The sequence below is a fragment of the Amia ocellicauda genome, chromosome 16 (genome assembly GCF_036373705.1).
Source record: "Amia ocellicauda isolate fAmiCal2 chromosome 16, fAmiCal2.hap1, whole genome shotgun sequence".
NCBI lineage: Eukaryota > Metazoa > Chordata > Actinopteri > Amiiformes > Amiidae > Amia > Amia ocellicauda.
Window position 1 is genome coordinate 22,178,490 of NC_089865.1, and position 12,640 is coordinate 22,191,129.

General features: G+C 38.6%; 1 protein-coding gene across 1 annotated transcript in view; it reads right to left on the reverse strand.

The window, feature by feature from the left end:
- The window catches only part of LOC136711995 (partitioning defective 3 homolog B), a 272,341-nt gene that overhangs the window by 243,866 nt on the left and 15,835 nt on the right, over positions 1-12,640 (reverse strand). The window contains exon 2 of the mRNA XM_066688637.1: positions 6,740-6,841. Within this exon, the coding sequence (XP_066544734.1) occupies positions 6,740-6,841 (102 nt within the window). The remainder of the gene's footprint in view (positions 1-6,739; positions 6,842-12,640) is intronic.

A 12,640-nucleotide genomic window follows, 5' to 3' on the forward strand; every position in this document is an offset into this window, starting at 1 on the left:
ATGCTAGCATTTTCCTGAAAGAAATAAACAAAGATTAAGCATATAAACAAACAACCATTGGAACACTGCAAAGGAATGTTTTGGTTGTTTTGATCTGAGTGAAGTGCCAGTATGTGCTGAATATTAAAGAAAGAAGAAAGCACAATAGAATGAAAAATAAAAGGAAAGCTTAAGAGGTCAACAACTGACAGAGACAGATCTAAGCATTTTAAAAGCTTAAGTAAAATGGAACAGTTTATTGCATGGAGGAAATTGTCTGTAAACAAAACCCTAAAGAAAAAAGGAGACGGTCTGCAACACGATTCTGCAAACTCCAGCAAAACAGTTTGAGACTCCCTGCAGCCTTCATGATCTTAGGTTTGTAATTTAATACTGGGGCCATTATTTCCCAGTTCAGCTGCAGCTGTAACACCAGCAGACTTCTTAATCCTGCAGCATATGCTTCCAAGTTCTTGCTCTTTTCTAAACACACAGTCCAAGCTTTAAACTCGGCACAGCTGGAAAAAGTCCTATCAAATCCACACCCAGGGTAACAACAGGTCTTTAAAGACAGTGGTGTAGAAGCATAGTTTATATTTACTTGATCCTCTAAACAGAACATCTGGATCGATTACAGCTCAGTTTATTATTTTATTTAAAGCTCCAATGCTTTTCTAAGAAGCAGAGCAAAAGGAAAAAGGTTTGGTTTTTGTTTTTCTAAATTCAAAACCAATTATAAAATAACAAGACGAATTACTATATTTGAACAACTTGCTAAATGTTTAAATTAGATGTCTTCTGTATGAACCAATGAAACATTACACGTGAAAGTGGAAAATCATAGGTGTCTGGTACATCATATCTGAGTAACTTAACCCTCTAAGCACGAACTGTGTGAGTGAATGTCTATTTAAAGCTGAGACTGCTCCATGTAGGCCTAGTTCTATGTGTATAGTAAGTCTTTCCTTCAGGTCATTAACAGGATTGGGAAGTAGGTGGCCGCATATACCAATCAAGTTGCCCCATCGCTCTATCCCATTGGGCACTAACTGATTGTGGGAGAAGCGTCGGGCACTGTCAGATACAGCCGCACAACTGGGACTTCAGATTTAAGCAGGACCTTGGTATTCCTCAAGGGGCACCTTTATTTACCAGGGTGTGTTTCCTCTTGAAAACAATCTATTATCATAATTTAAATCGAGAGGACGGTAAAATTGGATCACAATTGGAAGATGATGCGACCAAATGCACAGCCTCCAAAACAACAACTAAAGGTTATTTGATCTGAGAGCAATTAATAAATGTCATGACAATCCACGAATAAACAAGAAAAGGCTTTGAATGAATGGATTTAGCTAGCCAAACAATAAAAACATCTTGGTTTGCAGAAGTTACACAGCTGCAGTGTCACCTGACCAAAGTTTATTATTTTTACATATTTACCTTTTTTCCACGTATGTGTAGTGCACAGAAATGTACAGGGACAGAAATAATGTGTGTGAAAGAGGATACAAGGTAGAACAGCAATTCCAGTCGATCATTAATCAGATGAATGTCAAAATAAAGGATCAACTAACAAATATAAAACACAGGGAACATTCCAACCCTTATAAGGCAAAACCAAACGCATATTTCACATTACACCTCTCTGAAACAACAAAGGGTTTCGGCTGCACACATAATACTACTATATGCAGAAACCCCTGTCCTGACAGTGCTTAACATCTGTCTAAACCTAAATGCACAAAGCAATCATGCACGCCAGCCAAGTCAGGTAACTGCAGGGGCTAGTATAGATAAGAGGAAAAAGTTCTCTATCTGCCCAATAATTCTGTGAGGGAAAATCCATTGTTTAAACGGCTTCCATGACTACAGCTCTACTCCTTTTAGGTGCCCCTTCATTCACAGAAGCAGAATTAGAAAAAAAGAATAAGAAAAAGTTCTGCAATTGATTTCTCGCATTGAAATGTTTTGTTGTTCGTTTTCGGTGTGCAATGGCCTAAAGCTTTTCATTAACCTTGCTCACACCAATCAATATTTATTTTAAATTAGGCAAGGAGTTTTTCCCCTCTCTGTTATTCTCTGAACTTTAAGACGACACAGCTTGGTGCAATTCCAGAAATATAATGTAGGCAGGCAGTAATCATCTACCACCTTCGGATTTGTTTCGAACTACAGTGAAACAATGAAAGCAGCTAAAGATCTAGGTTATAACCATTTACATTTACTGACAAAACCAACAAGTAACATTTAACTTGTTTTTTTTCAATCCAATATCATTTCGATGAATTGCAACTGTAATCAAATTAAAATGATCCAATGCACTAGTTTAAACCCAAGTGTAATCTATCGCTCTCTCTTTCCCGGGGCAACTCACAACTATAGCATTCCATGTATAGGGATAGTAATGGAATAGCATGCTTCTGTGATACTAAAGGCTTAGTAGTTACAAAATGGTGTAAGCAGTATATTTAATAAAACTTTGTGAATTAATTGGTAGTGATTTCAAAATTATAAGTTAAAAAAAGACACAAACCCTTGACCACTGCTGCCATATAAAATGGGGTTATTATCCTTGAAATGTTTACAAGAGGAAACCTTCAGAAAACGTATCCTATACAATCCTGTGGTTTACCCTGGTACCAGGTTTATACTGTGCATGTGTTCAAGTATTCATATGTGTTCTGAGCCCTAGAGGGCAGCAGAATTCAAACTACATATGGGAGCTCTTTCTCTGACAGGCTACCTTAACTGCAGACACTTGACAGGAAACACAGATACACCACTTACAATTTCTTTAACAATCTTACAAATCCACCTTTTAAACCTCCCTTCCCTAACAGAATCAACCATTCCTTCAAAAACTACAGTGAACAAATACAATTGACAATATTGTTTTTAACAGGTATCTAATGTTTACCTATGGGTAGTTCAGACTAAGCAACCACAAAGCTAAAGAGAGGGAATATTATTATTTATTTATTTATGAAATTCATGCTGATTAAGTGTTTTTAAACAGAGCTCCTTAAAGCGTGCTAAGATGTATGAATATGTATTGCCTGCATTTCATTAGTACTTCTTAAGAATATATTATTTAAGGGGGAGCAAGACGCTCCTTCAGATAAGCACCCTAGAAATTGAAGAGATCCTTACAAACACCATCTCCAACTCTGTCAAGCTGCGGTCGAAAAAAATCCTAAGAGACGTACAATTCTGCCAGATAAGACTGGTTGGTAAGTTTATGTGCTCAGACTGGCACCAGTCCCCAGACCTTGGAGTTACAATAGCATATGAAAACTGTGTAATCATGTGGAAACTACTTAAATCATTCCAAAATATTAAAACTGCACTGGTGACAGGGTTGGTCGATCGGCCTTCAGATCGGTTCTTTTCGGCATTTGATCTGAAGTCCAAACGTAGTGTAACTGACAGGCGGATAAGAACTGATGTTGAAGTGATAATCTGGATAAGATGAAGCCAAGACTAAAAAGCAAATCAAGTTCAACTACTGCAGACAAACTGTGGTCCACGCCCTGTAATTCTAACCCCAGGATAAACATCTGACAGGATATCATACTGTGTACACGGCAGGAATTCTGAGTAATTTACAGGCAGGCAGAGATTTAAAGTTTATGGCAAACCATAATCTTCAGTGTGGGAGCAAAGAATTGAGCCGAGCTTCTCTTCAAAGGGACACACAGTGATTGTTAAAAAAAAAAAAAAAGAGACTTAGTGCATGTACCATGAAATCAGTCAACTTGTTGTTTTTTTTGTTTTGTTTTTTGGTCGTTATTACTTTTCTATGTTCCAGGGACTTCGCACATCACTATCTGAGTGTGGCCAAATAATTGACAAGCCAAAATGTAAAAGTTCAGACAGGCAGATGTAATGCCACACTTATTAACCTCCTGTCTGAAAGAGTTACCGCCAAAGTACGGAGCGTCATTACTGGATACAGTAACACCAATGCATAGGTTGCCAAAAGGTGAGAGCCGGGAATGTAGCGGCTGACAACCCAGTGCAGAGTAACATGTAGAAAACGTAGGTGGAAATTACCGCCAATGCGGGATTGAAAGGCATCTGTTTCGCCATTTCATCCGTAGCTGTGTCTAATGACCTCCAGACCCATCGCAGGGCAGAAGGCAGCTCTCCATTTCTGCCAAAAAACGGCCTTTCAAAATGATTGATGATTTTAGCCAACGTGGACATAATGCCACTGCAGACATAGAGCAACGCTGAATCTAGTCTTGAACTGGCGATGAAGAATTTAATTCAAGGGCAGTGTCCAGAACCCTCAAGGGCCCTGACCAAGTCTACACGGGTTATTTCCAGCTCAACAGTGAAAGGGCTCGAGGTCACAGGAGGAAATTAAGAGCAGGTGTGTTTAGGTGGAACAGCTCCACCTTAAAAACACTACTACTGTGATAGCTGCTGACCCATTTTAATTACAATCTATGGTTCTACACTCACCTAAAGGATTATTAGGAACACCTGCTCAATTTCTCATTAATGCAATTATCTAACCAGCCAATCACATGGCAGTTGCTTCAATGCATTTAGGGGTGTGGTCCTGGTCAAGACAATCTCCTGAACTCCAAACTGAATGTCTGAATGGGAAAGAAAGGTGATTTAAGCAATTTTGAGCGTGGCATGGTTGTTGGTGCCAGACGGGCCGGTCTGAGTATTTCACAATCTGCTCACTTACTGGGATTTTCACGCACAACCATTTCTAGGGTTTACAAAGAATGGTGTGAAAAGGGAAAAACATCCAGTATGCGGCAGTCCTGTGGGCGAAAATGCCTTGTTGATGCTAGAGGTCAGAGAAGAATGGGCCGACTGATTCAAGCTGATAGAAGAGCAACTTTGACTGAAATAACCACTCGTTACAACCGAGGTATGCAGCAAAGCATTTGTGAAGCCACAACACGTACAACCTTGAGGCGGATGGGCTACAACAGCAGAAGACCCCACCGGGTACCACTCATCTCCACTACAAATAGGAAAAAGAGGCTACAATTTGCACAAGCTCACCAAAATTGGACAGTTGAAGACTGGAAAAATGTTGCCTGGTCTGATTGAGTCTCGATTTCTGTTGAGACATTCAGATGGTAGGGTCAGAATTTGGCGTAAACAGAATGAGAACATGGATCCATCATGCCTTGTTACCACTGTGCAGGCTGGTGGTGGTGGTGTAATGGTGTGGGGGATGTTTTCTTGGCACACTTTAGGCCCCTTAGTGCCAATTGGGCATCGTTTATTGTTTCTGACCATGTCCATCCCTTTATGACCACCATGTACCCATCCTCTGATGGCTACTTCCAGCAGGATAATGCACCATGTCACAAAGGTCGAATCATTTCAAATTGGTTTCTTGAACATGACAATGAGTTCACTGTACTAAACTGGCCCCCACAGTCACCAGATCTCAACCCAATAGAGCATCTTTGGGATGTGGTGGAACGGGAGCTTCGTGCCCTGGATGTGCATCCCACAAATCTCCATCAACTGCAAGATGCTATCCTATCAATATGGGCCAACATTTCTAAAGAATGCTTTCAGTACCTTGTTGAACCAATGCCACGTAGAATTAAGGCAGTTCTGAAGGCGAAAGGGGGTCAAACACAGTATTAGTATGGTGTTCCTAATAATCCTTTAGGTGAGTGTATATTGCACAATCATTTTCCCTTTGGGTCCTATTTATTAAATAACTTTAAAATCAAATACAGTAACATCCTTCTTGTTTGTCTTCTGCCTTAAGCCAATTAGTCTGTGGAAATCAAGAGCCTTTCATCTTAAAATAACTTATGGTTCAAGGTTTTTTTTAAATACATATTAATATATCCAGGTCTTTATGTAGTCAAGATCAACAGATGATCTGGTCACTTTCTGAAATCGCCCCTTTTTCACAACAGGAAAAGACCGATTCTAAGATTAAGGGGAAAGAAAATATTAAAAATGTGATGTAGTAAATATCACTTCTAGCTCTAACAAGGATTTTTAACTTTCTATGAAAATAACAGAAGGTGTATATTAATGCAACATACCAACCACCAACTGTCTAAATAACAGCACATAACATAATGGACAAAAAGTATACAACATTATTTTGAAATATACTACCATGATAACATCTGTTCAAAATGTTATGAATATCTGTTGTTGTTACGAATATAAAGGTGCAATTTATATAGATTTTTGAAATACGTTGCATTTGGCATTTTCATGTTTCTTTACCCAATTTGTTTTCTGGTTTCTTGACATTTATAAACTTGTCAATACTAATATTTTGATATTGACTTTGGTTATTCACTCTGTTTCAGGATATAACCCAGTTTAGGTCGGGGAGGCCAAGACTGGGCCGGGAGATGCACAATGATTTCTCATTTCTGGTAGATAAATGTGGTGTCCCAACTACAAGGCTTGCTTGTTTTAAACTAAAATATGTTCCAGGTATTTACCCATTAAGAACTGAATACATAATTCAAGAGATCCTCAAGGAGGGAATCTGGTGAGAAACAGGGATGGTAAGCTTTTCATTGAGATCCTGTTATCGGATTTCTGTGTGAATGTGGTTCCTGATTAGGAGCTGGTTGCTCAGGGGCACAAACATGATCACAAATAATACATTATGGCAAACAATACTGGGCAATACTCAGATCTGAGGGCCTAAAAATCTTCCACCTAAATACATCAGTTGAAAAAGGAATATATGGCTGCTGTTAGGAAAGAGTAAGATTAGAATATCCAACTGCAGACTAACCTTATCCTTGTCATCCACAAGATCAGCCAGGTCATCATCTGGGTCCAGAATCCCTCCATCGCTGTGCTCAAGGTGATGGGTCTTTACAAAGTAGCTGCCATCCTATACGGTCACAAGAGAATACTTTAGGGTTGGATACAATTGCATTTATAGCGCTTTTAAACATGACCTGAATTTGACCATCAATGAGCAAAGATAATAAAATAGAAGGCATCGCTTTCCCAAGACAAGTAGACAGACAGCAGGTACAAAAAATATTAAACTAAATGTTTAGTTCATAGAAGGAGTGATTCCAAATTGAATAATCTTTAATAAGTCCCAATTAAAATTAGTCATACCACTCTTCCATGACATGAATTCTCCCCAAAAAAGTAGAACCCCACTTAAAGTAGAACACTTCCTTAGAGTTAATCCTTTAATTTGTGAATTTTGTTATTGTTGTTTTGTTTTTAATTTAAGTAAACCCTAGTCACTTAATTTGAACTTGAATATCATATACTAATAAAGTCCTTTCTGCATTAGACAGACATTTGCTTACATTTAGGTGAAACCAATAGATAAAAGGATTTTCTATCAAAGGAACCAGGGTAGAATTGAAAAAATAAGGATTCGTGACATCCTCTGAGCTAAAATCAAATTGTGAATTTGTTCTGTAAAATTGTTCTACTTTCTACATGTTTATCTCACCAATAGAATTAGATGCAATCCTTGTTTCTTACTAATGAGAGAGTGGCCAGTGGCAGTCATTTGCAGAAATTAAAGTTCACTCAAAAGCTGAGATGATAAAGTAGATAGTTTTAATGATCAATATACCATCCAGTGTCTGTGGAAGGCACACCTGTGCAGACTCTGTAATGCCTCAGCTCTCCCCTCCTTGGCACACAAATGATAACTACTTTAAGATGCACTTACCTACTCCCCATTTCCTTGCCCTCTACTTTTGCCATTATATTACATGTATTACTGCACTTCTAATTGCCATAATTGTAACTGTCTCCCTACGTTTAGTAATTAAGCCATCTGTATCCCCAGTGCTCGAGGCACTAATGTGACTATTACCACACTACTCTGAACACTGGAACCCTTAATAGAACCTTGCTCTGTATTTCATACCATGCTTTAGTTTCAATTTCTTCTACAAGTCACTTAACTAAAACAGTCACCACAAAACTCAAATACTGGTTTTGTAGCTCACCACAGCATTTGAGAAGTGGCCAATTAATGGCTTTCCTGGTCCTTTTTTGATTAAATATGATCCGTGACCATTTACTTGTAATGTATGCTTAAAGCATGCATGTGTTAAGCATGGCAGGTCCGCAGGGAAAGATACCCTAACAAATCCTAGGCAGGAGTCCAAATGCTAAACATAATATGTGATGCGAGTGTTCTAAAGCACAGCTTTCACATCCACAAATGTTGAGGGCAGAGTCAAGACCATTGCTTGCCCCGAAACTACAGAGCCACTGGACTGTAAAAATATATGACCTAAAGGAAAATCAAAAGGCAGCAAAATAATGAAAGAAATATGCAAGACGTTATCTCATGGGTCATTTCTGAGGGTTAAATTCCTAAGAAGATGAAATGGATAAGAGCCTGGAACCTTTTTAGTGACACATATTTGTTGTTGTTTTTAATTATTCTGTCATACTCTGTTCAGCATGTTGCACAATAACTGGTTATCGTAAGCAGCCTAATTAACAGGGTTCCTTCGGCAGAATCGTGCATTCCTTCTCTCTAGCATTGTTTCTCATCTAAGTGAGCATTTGGCACATACTACAGCCCTGCAGTTGTGAAGTTCATGTTCAATGAATTACTTATAGCTAAAGAACTCAGTGGGGAACAACGTTCTATGATTTGTGACAGTTTAATCCCACATAACAGACAAACCTAAACAAAAACAGGAACCAAATTAAAAGCAGATTAGGCCTTCTTTTTACTGTATTCTGATGGGGAGAGAATAAACCCAATGTATTTCAAAATTAGCTTGCTATTTTAATGGTCGCCTTACTCCGTGGGAAGTTTACACAAATTCCCTTATTACTTTGTACCATTGCCTAGAGTTGGGATTGTAAAGAAATCCTAAATTATAGCTTTGAAATGCCCCTGCTTAAAATAAGTAAACATGAAGCACTGTAAAAGGCTTTAAGATTAAACAAACTTGAACATTAAGACAAAATGCAACAAAATACAGCCTACCAGACGCCATTGTCCTATTATTTTTGCTCTAATACAAATGTAAATAAAAATAACAAAATAACATACTGTGCTTAAGCAGAAACCTAGCACCATTATGATCTTACTAGTTGTATCCCTTTTCTGTCCCACTGTAGCATCTGGAAGCAATTGATAAAACAAATATTGTAAGTAAAACTCATTGGGCCCTCACACAAAACATACTAGTCAATGCAGTAAAGTGGTAAGGTTTCTGCAATTTATTTAATCGATTGGTTTATTTAATTTAATAGTTAACTAAAATGGTTGTTTGAGAATAACTTTGCATTAAACTTATTAGTACTGGCTCATCCAAGTGCTCCTGCCTTGGTACTAAATTGGCCCTCTGTTCTCGATTATGAACATTTATGATCCGTATCTCCACATTAAATGATCGAAACAATCGTAAGCAGTTAATTTAAGTCTAAAGTACAATTTAGGCTAACCTATCGACTTGTACTACATTCTTTTTTTTCCCCAATACATGGTACACAAAATAAATAATTTGCTCTTTAAAAAATAAATAAACATAGTAATTAGTTTGTGTTTAATACCGTGCAGTTGGTTTCTTCTATTGACCTGCCATTTTATGTGTAACATACAGTGTAATACTGTGTAAAAGCCATTCAGATTGGGTTTTCATCTGTTAAAGGTTCACATTCTCATTGTTTGAGAATGTGGTGATCAATACTACTTTGACATGACATTTTGTAGAGTGTAACTTTCATAGCAAGTTGTTAAATAATGTTAATGTGGAATAAATACCATTAAATTCACGTTAAACAGATGTGAAGGGAAAGATTGTTCAGCATGTTGACCATTCCCAAGTCACTAATGTAAAACATGTCTACTGGAGTGGTGTTATTTTTCCCTACTGCTACTGTTCATATTATGCTTACAATTAATTCCGAACAACTAAAACCTCTTGCACATTTTTTTATCTGATGTAAAATGCTGTTGTGTTGAATCCATCATACTGGCATCTTGGCATGTTTGCCATTACATAGCAGAACACAGCTTTTGGGCAACAAACAGGTTCTGGAACAAACCAAAGGCACAGGCGGGCAAAATGTAGTTTTACTTTAAAGGGGAAGAGTTTCATGTTTCAGTTCTGCGTTTTCTGTCTCGTCCACTAAAGACAGAGTGCAGACTGGCAAATCATTTAACATCCAAGCACAGCTTCGTGTTGAGATTTGAAAGGACCTTACCTTCCATACATATAGCTGAAAAAACTGAAATGTGGCCCATTATGTGCATTTATACGTGTACTAATATGTGCACAGCAGATTAATGTATCCAAAGAGGGGGAATAAAATGCAGAATGCAAAAAAGAAAAAGGTAATAAATCAGATAGAAATGGATCTTTATGTGGGGGTGGGGGGGAGGACTTAAATATCACACTAAACCACCCCCATTATATCGCTGGTGTTGGTGACATAAATGATAAACTATTGTTTTACAGATGTAATCACTATATGCAGTAGAGTATAGCAGGCAGTAAGAGTAACAAATTACACTACAAGTAACACTGGCCTATGTACTATAGCCTATATATTACATTACAATAATAGGTTCAAAGATAATTAAGTGAATTATACTCAGAGGCAAGATCATCTTGACTATAAAAAAAGAAGCCAACCGCACAACCGTGATATATCTGAATCAGCAGTTTAGAGGGTGTATTTTGGAAAAAAGGATTAAGATGCAGGCAGTCTTAACTCCCTATCCGCTTCCATGCAAACTCAAAGCACATTCAAACCCCAAGGTCAAAAAACCAACTCGATCCAGTAGTAGCTACTGTAGACAAGGCGAGGCAGTGCAGTGCAATCCGTCCATCGCCTGTTCCAAGGGAAAGCCTGCATTTGAATCGGCAGGTTTGTTCACAGGCAAACCCAGTCTCACAAGACTGAGATTCTAAGGATTAAAACCTGCCTCCACAGCAACCGCAAGGACTTGGCAACACGCGCTAGATGCCTAATGGCAATGCTTACCTGCACTGATGTAACTGGAGAAGTGCCTCAGGGGTCACTCTACACGATGTGATGTTGTTGCATTACCAAATCTGGTTTTGGTACCATCAACTTAGGCTAAATCTCAGGCTAATTCAGGAAGCTAATTTGTGCTTCATTGAAGGAAATGGCAGCATTTTTCCCCACAAAACCACCCACCCACACACCCACTACCTATGATTGCATTACAATCTCCAGTTTTATATTCCTGGGAAGAATCCTGGACATAAGTGTGGCACTTTATATAGGGAGCTGAGGACAAAAAAATAAAAAAATATATTTACACATTGAATTTGCAGAGACGAACATGAATAAACTGCATTTCAGATTTCCCTGAAGTATTTTTCTTCCTTCTGCTTTTTCTCACTTCTTGACAAAAGCCAATCTTCTCACAGACAGGAGAATGCCACCTCTTATAAAGAGAAGAATTGTGTCTACTTTCACAGAAAGGTTACACTCAAGCGGGAACGAAAGGGCACATCAAGAGCAAAAGGAGATAACAGTCTCCTTACTGCAGTAGAAGAGCCTATTGTGACCAGGCTGACTACAGCCAAGTGCGCTTAATGGAGTCTGCAGTAACAACCACCCTGTGACTAGAACTACAGAATTTCCTTAAGAAAGAGGTGTGTGTGTGTTGGGGGGGGTTGTAGGAGAGCAGCAGTGACTCATTGCAGGTAAAAGCACATTTTTATATTTAAAATATAAATTGTTGGTGAAGGTCAGATTTTTTCTTTTTCTTATTATTATCATCATTATGTCTGCGTTTAATGCAAGGAAACAGGTCCTGGAAAACTCATCTTAAACATCTAATACTAGAAAAAGCTTTAAGAGCACAGTTTACTATAACAGCTACACATTATTTTGATATGTATTTTTGGCGATTTTTGTATCCCTCTTTGTTGTACAGCTGCCAATTGTGTGTAGTTGGAGCCCATGCAAATGTGAAAACCCCTACAAATGTCCACAGTGAAAAACAGGCAAACCTAGCAGACTTTGCTTTATAAGTGAAAGAGGAAGTAACCTCTGATTTCGACACAGCTCGACAAGCAAACCAGTATATTCCAACGCCTTCAGTTTACATGGCGCCCAAGTGACTCAGAATGGACCCTTAATTTTCCTACATTTCTTTTTAACACAGCTTGTGTGTTTGGTTTGGGTCTCCAAGAGACGGCCGTGACAGTCTAATTCCAAAGTAAATAATGAAGCTGGTACAATCCGAAAGGGAAAATGACACAACTATCTATCTCGGCTCTATTATGCCTCCTTAGGCGCAGCGCCTGTGCTGTTGCTGCTTTGAAAATATTCACCCCTTGAGACCTGCGCTTAAATAAGCTTTGGCCTCCGATCAGATCCTGGAGGACTGCAGACCACACACACATACTAATAGAGCGGACCACTTTTCCCCATTTTCAGGAATTACCAGGTCTTGTCTTGAAAGCAGTTTTGTGTTAGCGGAGGTCGTAAATAACCCTCTGCAAAGGGCCCGTTTTTTTTTGCTTCCAGTCGCCTGACATGGGGTTGTCATGGGTCACCCCAAGATAAATGGGACAGGAAAGCCTATACATCTCAAATGTAAAAATGCGCACAACTTACGCACATACAAATTTGCCATCTCCTCACCACTTCACCGCGATACATTGGTTATCCCAGCAACACCCGTGTCAGAATAAGTAAACACTCT